Raw genomic sequence first — 7,732 nt, 5'->3', positions numbered from 1 at the left:
ATACACACAGAATTGTTAAAAAAAAAACAACCAGGAAAAAAAAAAAAAAAAAAAAAGGGACATCAGAAATAGGCAGATCATAGGAAATACAAGAAGTGCAGAGATGTCACCCAGGAACTTCAGTGCTAACGGCTGCTATGGTCTGAAAGAATAGCACAGAGTTTGTGTGAGTGAGCAGGGAGTGCCGTGAGAGGCATTCAGCACCTGCTGGTTTAGGGTGGTGTGTGGAAAAGCACGTTAATGTGAGCTGGAGACTTTTACCCTTCACCTTCAAACCCTTTGCAGGAGTTAATCTTCAGAATATCCCTCCAAAAGTGTGTTTAAGAAATAACCTGATTTATAACTGAAAGCTTAAATGAATACATTACTATTAGGAGAGAGTCTTCGGGTTTTTTGTTAGAGGACCAGGGGTTCTGCTTTGAAATAACGGTGGTACCAGAATGGGCACCACTGTAACGAGGCTGCACTTCATCGATCAGTTAGTACTTAAAATACCTCTGTTTTGGGGTAGCAGGGCAGGCTTGGTTCGAGCTATGAAAGCAATCTCTTCCTGGCTAGTTTGAAAACACTGCAGTCTTAATTTTATGCTTTGACTGCGTTCCCTTGAGCATAAAGGCTTATACCGAATCAAGTTTCAAATCTAGATTTTAAAAATAAAACTTGCTCTGGAAATGTGAGGACAGTGGAAATAGATTATAAATCCAACTGTACCTACAGGAAAGTGCTTCTAAAAATGCTGTAGTAACAGTTTCGGCAGGAAGCTGCAGTATTGGAGCATACTGCTGGGGGGAGGGGGCGTTGTGGGAAGTTCTTGGGGGGTTTTTTTTAGATTTGTTCCCTCTATTTCACAGTTACAATTAAATAAAGTGGTAAAAAGTCCCAGTACATCAGAGAATGGAAATAGCTTAACAAATTAATGAGGTTAATGATGGCTTTGGGGATCTCAAAAAATGCCGTGCACCCACAGTTCCCCTCCGTACAGCGCTGTCGGACAGCGGCTAGTGATGTTCCATTGACTCATCAGAAATAATCGCGTTGGCTTTTTGACTTAGATGGTTTTAATGGGTTAACGAACATCAGGAGCACGTATAGCTGGTTCACTCCATTTCCTGACTGGTGGTTTGGGTTACTGGTGAAGTTCATGCAGGGAATTGTGCTCCGCTGTGGTGGTGGTGCTGGCAGTCTTCTAGACGGTGTGGAAACAACTGCCTTTCTTGTGCTGTTTCAGGCTTTGGGAGAATCCCTGGGGCGAGGTGATGATCACTATGATATGGACATCATAACGAAGTTCCTGAAGGTAACAAACTCTAACGGATCAGTTAGTCTGTAGCTGAGTCTAGTTCTTTACTACTGTGCAGATACATTTCATGAATAGAAGGGACGGTTTCAGCTGCTGGGAGAGGAAGAACTCACACATTGTGCTTAAAATGTGAGTCTTTTTAGATGCTTGGCGCTGCACAGCCTCGGTTAGTCACAACAGTGACTTCTGCTAGACCTGAGAAAGAGGTCTGCTGAGAGAGAGCAGCGTTCTTCAAAATCTGGTCCTGCTTTTCTAGACGAAACAAACATGGTTTTGATTTCCGTGTGGTAATTGTGGCAGTTGTATGTAGTTGCCTCTGTGTACTCCTGTGGCATTAAAAACTTCCGAGGGATCCCTGCCTCCCTTCCCCAGGAAGCTGAAAAGAAGCGTCACCTGGTGCTGTTGTGTGAAATAAGAGAATTTAAAAGGAAGTCCACTGGCTTTGCTGAGGAAACAGGTTCAAGTGGATAGTAGAAGATTGTTTCCTTATTTCCTGGCAAGAAGCCTGTGTTGCCTCTTGTTTGAGTCAGCCGGTCCCTGTGTAACTACTGTGGTGATTGGAAGTCACAGCAAGGGTCGGAACTTTCCTTTGTGTGTATCAGGTGCATCGGCATTTCAGTACTGTTTGGGCTGGGAGGTCAGGCAAAGCTCAAAAACTCTTTTCCAGGTGGAGAGAAGGTACATCTGACATGTTCGCCTTCTGGCATGTCGAATTTTCACTGTGGTCTTAGTGTTCCTTAGGCTTCTTCTCTAGAGTTATCCTGGAACATCAGCATTCTCCTTAGATTTCTGCCCTTCTCCTCTACGCCCGTCCCTCCCAGCACTGGGACCTGCCCTGGTGTTTCCTTGGAGCTTTTGGAATGCATCTTTTGATACATGCTCCCACCTCGCACACATGTTCTTCTGATAGGAGGGTTGTTCCTACCCCTCCTTGCCTCTCTTTATGAAAGAGGCTTCTTGGCACCGTAGTTCGGATTTCTCTAAACCCCTCGGTTTTCCTTCCTGGCTTTAACGCTGTTCCCATCGGTTTTGGCGCGGTGGCACTAGATGGCACTGTGACATAAGTTTGCTGCTTCCTCCACCAGTTTCTCCTTGGAGTCTGGGCTAAGGAGCTGAATGCCAGAGAAGACTACGTGAAGCGGGGAGTCCAGGGGAAGCTGAACAGTGCCACTCAAAAGCAGACAGAATCGTACCTGAGGCCGCTCTTCAGAAAACTTCGGAAAAGGGTGAATCGCTTTTAAATGTCACTGTCCTGTAAGACTTGATTTAACTTCTGCTTTCAAAGCATCCAGTGGTTCCTGCCCTTTCCTAGGGTGACGTTGTCTTCACGGGAGCAGAGAGGATGAGTGAGTCGGTCAGTGTTCCTGGCCTAGAGCCCATTTTTATTTCGTTTTGATCAGTGCATTCTTCTGCCTATCCACCGCTTTTCCAGGTGTTGCTTAATGCATCACCCGTTCACTGGGTTGCAAACATCACAGAGAATTGGGATTGTCTTCTGCATCTTGCCACTAGCTGCTAGGTGTAACCACTTAACCTCTCTTGCTTCAGATCCTCCATCTAAACAACGTGTTCCTTTGGAAAAGTCCTCAAGGTAGGGCAGGTGCTAAACTCTGCAGAAATGCTGAGTAGGTGATTTTCCTGAGCTGCTATTCTGAAGTAAATATGCCTTTTTTCTTTTTTTTTTCCTTTTTCTCCTGTAGACACTTCCTGCAGACATCAAAGAATCAATAACAGATATTATTAAATTCATGTTGCAAAGAGAATACGTGAAGGTACGTTTGTGTGCTCTCTTCTGGCGTGGTCAGGCTGTCTGCTTCTAATAGACGGAGTTTATTACTTCAGCATTCCCATTTTTTTTCATGTGGAGGTTACATAGTTGGAAATACAGACAACATAGATTCAAACAAAATGAAAAATGGCTGTTACAGGTGAGGCTCCAGGTAGCGTTTGATCCACAGCCCTTCAGAGGATCTTTTGAGGTGAATCTGCAGGGCTTTGCAAGCACAAAGAGATGGTTGCGTTAAGTTGCCGAGGAATCCTGTATGAGAAACCTGGTATTGTAAGGTTAAACGAAGGTATTGAATTAATAGTAATAGGGTGTTGGTTAATTAATTAGCAGTTAATTGAGGTGGACTGAGTTATTCCGTGTGAGACACTGTCCCTTTCTTTGTCTGTTCTCACATTAGGTGGCCTGGTAAAGTTGAGGTAGGATAATAAAAAGTTTTTTGGCCAAAGTCTGCTTGCTGCAGGAGGCAGAAGTCCTTTGGCACACAAGATCAAAGGCAGTGTTAGGCTTTGTTTGCAGCTGCTTCCAGAAGTGGAACTCAAATACCGAGAGCATTTGCTTAAGCAGCTTGTGTATGCAGAGGAAATGGAGCTGTGTTTTGCCTCGCAATTTCTAGTATTTCTTACTATTCTTGTGAGGCCTCGGGGTAATTTGTCAAGTAAGCAAGTAGAGCTGCTTTTGTTGCTGAAAAAACTTTAGATGGCCTGAGGCGAGTTTCATCTAAATCAATTGACAATAGAACTGAAAGTGTGAGATGTGTGATAGTGGGGGTTTGTTTGGGGGCTTTATTTTTTTCTTTTGGTTGTCATCATCGTGTTGACATCGCCTTTCCGATGCCTTCCCAACCAAAGCGGGGACTGAGCGGGAATGTGGTCTGTCTCCTGGGTTCATCAGCTGCGCTCCTCTCCCAGAGGTGCTTGCTTTGGGTGAAATTCAGTTTTAATCCACGTTAGACTGCCTTATCCACTGCTTCCTTTCCTCGTTCCACGGGTGGAGCCCATAGTCCTTGCTGCCGTGTTCAGCATAAATGTGAATGGTGTTAGGAAGCTGTCTTGTAAAATTGGTTAATATTGTGCAGAGGAACCTGACTCGGGGAATCGGTGGGGTTGGTGGTGTTTCTGGCAGTGCCGAAATGCTCTGCTTTCTGATGTGCTCTCTGTTCTGCTGCGCGTTGGTGCGCTGTGTTCCCTCAGGCGAACGATGCCTATCTGCAGATGGCTATTGGAAACGCTCCCTGGCCTATCGGAGTCACTATGGTTGGCATCCACGCGCGAACGGGTCGTGAAAAGATCTTCTCCAAGCACGTAGCCCACGTCCTCAACGATGAGACTCAAAGGAAGTACATTCAGGTAACGTTAGCTTTGGAAATCCAACTGATTGGCTTTTGAAGGTGGGGGATCTTTGGGAAACTCTGGTTTCACAGTTACAGGGGATGTGGCAGAAAGGTCCTCGAAAGGGTTGGTTGCCTTCGTTTGGTAGCTCCAGGAGGTAGCTCCTCCTGGACCTGAGGGCTCTTCAGTGCTGGGCTAGGAACAAGGAGTCTAATGGCTTTTTCTACGTCTTAACTGTTGTGATCCTGTAGGAACACCACGGCAGCTGTGAAGATAGGCTTTATGCTCCTGAGGTCATTCACTGCTTAACTCATGGATTTAACGCCACGTGTGGAATTTCATACCATGACTCAGAGTCCTTCTGACTATTTCTGCAACTAGATAAATGTGTTCTTTTTTCCGAGGTGTTTCTTTACCAGTGCAGGCTCAGAATTCCATGTTCAGGTCCTCCCGTGCCTGTTCATACTCATGTCATGAACTTCTGCTGCTTGTGGAATTAATAGCAGTGATGTTTTCTCCTCTGGTGTTTCAGCCTACTGGGTGCATTGGTCTGAGGAAACAAGTCTTCTCCCCTTGTATTGCTAAATGTATTTGCCTCTTGCCAGTTGCAGTTTCATTGAGTTAAAGACCTTTGGGTTTAACTCTGAAGCCTCCAGAGCAGCATCGTGGTGCTCAGAGCTTCTGGCAGCATCTTGCTGCTGCGGCAGAGGGACTCCTGTTGCTTTTCTACTTCTGCAGATGTCTGCAAGTGGATTGTGTTGGGGCTACGCGTTTCTCTTCAGCTGTAGGTTTTAATATCATAACCTCTGAAACCATCATCGTGAAGTCAGAGGGAGCTCTGGGCATGCAGAGAGCCAACAAAGTAAATTTGACCAATTCTTTTGTCAGGTGACAATTGGCATGTGGAGCAGGCTTCTTCGGAGAGAGGCTCCGGTTAGTGTGGCACTTGCTTGGAAGTATTTAATGGGTGAAGCAGCTCAGACCAAACGGTTTTGTTGTTAGTCTGTGTTAAAAAAGGAGCTTGGTCTCTGAAGAAGATTGTTGTTGGCCTCGGCATGGCCATAACGCTGCTTCCCCAGCCTGGGTGAATAACTGGCCGTCTGTGTCCGTTTGTCACTCTCCCAGCAGAAGATCTCGGCTCTGGTCTCTCTTGGCTCACCCTTTGGAAAACACGGTGTAGATGAATTCCCCAGTTTGTCCCTCACCTGCTTTTGAGGTTACATCTGTGGGTCAAGGGAACCGTCCTGTTCGTCTCCCAGTATGAGTTTCCTATCTGTGCTTCCAAATGGCACAACTGACCACAGCGCCAGGAGAGAATTGGCTGTAAACGTGTATGTTCTCCGTGTTGGTTTTAACTGTCAAGTCTAACTTAGCTAGTCTGGCTCAAACTGGAGCGTGCAGTGTTATCTGCGCTCCCAGCAGCTGCATCAAGCTGACATGTTTCTGATTTACGTGCCCGCATCCAAAAGGCCAGAGCATCCCGTTGAATCATTTTTCCCTTCAGCGAGGAGCCGTCTTCCACGACAAGTGTCTAAGGACAGGCGTGTGATGCTGCCAGCACACTGTCACTGCTAAATCACGCCATCGCCCCAGCCGTTCGCTTTCTTCTTTGTTCCACTCTTATGCGTGACTTGAAAGAAAATAATCAGAGGTTTTCTGTCATGTTGGGTTTTGGCGGTCGATGCCTTGAAAGAACTGATGAGTAAGAGCTTTCCTCCTTGATTACCGCTTCAGTTTGCCTCCGCGGTGTGGGTCAGGTGTGCTGCCGCCATGGGGAGGAACGACACCTCTCCTCCCGAGAAATTGTTTGGGTCTTTTCTTCGCTCTGCAGCTTGTTTTGGTGTTGGAAATGGATTTTTGCTTTATCAAATTACTTTAATATTCAGGTTTATTTTGCATATCTCTTATTGTGGTGGTATCGTTTTCTCCCCTGGGGGTGAGGAGGGATGAAAGCTTTACTGTGACCTTCCCCTCTGGATCTCTCATGACTGAACCTGCGGTCGCTTCGGTTACGCCACAGACTGCTCTGACTGGAGACAGCAGAAAAGTTCATACAACTTAGAAATGGGAAAAGCAACCAAATACAAAAGCCAACCCCAAAACAGTGGCCATTTGGGATTCTCGTTGAGCTCAGACGTACTGTGGACTGTTCGGTTTGTTGACAGCCGTGGTTTTTTTACAGAGTTGTCCTTGTTTTGTTAATTCCCAGGGGCTGAAGAGGCTCATGACCATCTGCCAGAAGCACTTCCCCACAGACCCCTCCAAGTGCGTGGAGTACAACGCGCTGTGAGGCTCCGCCATGTCCCTGGCGGGACTCGCGTCTCGATCTCAAGACCCAGGGAGGACTGAAGAGGCAGAGGTGGCGCTTTAACGCCGGCAGGAAGCTGGGCTGGGCTCTGCCGAGAAGCGTACAGCAGCAGATTTCCTACAGCTCCCTTCTTACAACCCCCTTCTCTTCGGATTTCTTTTAAATCTACACTTTATGCTGAACACATCCGACAGACAGCGGGGGGTGGGGTGGGCGTGAAGGGCGTTGTGACCAGGACAGTGACCAGGGGACAGTGACCGTGACCCTTGCTTTTATTTCAGTTGGTCACTGGGGGAGCTGTGCAGGCTGAACTGGTTCCCCTGTCCTACAGCTTTAGGTGAGACTCAACCCCGCAACGAGCGTCTGTGGAGCTTCTTTGGCTGCTTTCCCGTTGATGGGGAGATGATTAGAGGGAAGCAGCTGAACCTCAGTCTTGGTGATTTCTGTAAATACAAAGACTTTAACGGCTCATCTTTCATGTGGTATTCATCAGGAGAAAAAAACCCCAAGGTTTCTATGTTTCTCAGCTGAAAAATACAGCCAGCCTCAGTGCAAAGCAGTTTTGATCTTGAGCGCGTTGGATTTGGCTTGGGGTTTTTTTGGTAAGGATATTTTTAATATAAACCTTCTGGGCTTGGGGGAAATAATCTTACAGCTCTTGGGGCTCTCAAATCCCGTTTTTATACATGTGGAGAAAATATCAGTCTTTTGGGCACTGCAGAGAAAATACTTAGGATACCCCCACGACCACAAACAGTATTTCCAGCAGCCACAAATCTTCACCGTTGTGCATCTTGACTGGGAATGGCGAAGAAACCCACGGAAACGACGGTGTCTCGTCTCTGCGAGTGGTGCAGGGTGAAAGTCTCGGCTGAAATACTGCGCTTTTTACGTTACCAGAGCAGCGGTCCCTCTGCCGCAGCTTTCACGGGTCCTTCTCTCAAGGAGGCCTGTCTAGGGCTGCAGTGAAGCCCCAGACAGACTGCTGATGGTTGCAGTGGCTGCTG

At 46.9% G+C, this 7,732-nt stretch overlaps 1 protein-coding gene across 1 annotated transcript in view; it reads left to right on the top strand.

The window, feature by feature from the left end:
- PRPF18 (pre-mRNA processing factor 18) overlaps positions 1-6,750 on the top strand; it is a 14,022-nt gene extending 7,272 nt beyond the window's left edge. The window contains exons 6-10 of the mRNA XM_010136887.1: positions 1,229-1,297; positions 2,386-2,526; positions 3,001-3,072; positions 4,280-4,435; positions 6,627-6,750. Of these exons, the coding sequence (XP_010135189.1) occupies positions 1,229-1,297; positions 2,386-2,526; positions 3,001-3,072; positions 4,280-4,435; positions 6,627-6,707 (519 nt within the window). The 3' untranslated portion in view covers positions 6,708-6,750. The remainder of the gene's footprint in view (positions 1-1,228; positions 1,298-2,385; positions 2,527-3,000; positions 3,073-4,279; positions 4,436-6,626) is intronic.
- Positions 6,751-7,732: the final 982 nt, after the last annotated feature.

The sequence above is a fragment of the Buceros rhinoceros genome, unplaced genomic scaffold (assembly GCF_000710305.1).
Source record: "Buceros rhinoceros silvestris isolate BGI_N320 unplaced genomic scaffold, ASM71030v1 scaffold11880, whole genome shotgun sequence".
In the NCBI taxonomy this organism is placed as follows: Eukaryota; Metazoa; Chordata; class Aves; order Bucerotiformes; family Bucerotidae; genus Buceros; species Buceros rhinoceros.
This window is presented reverse-complemented; position numbering and strand designations above follow the sequence as displayed.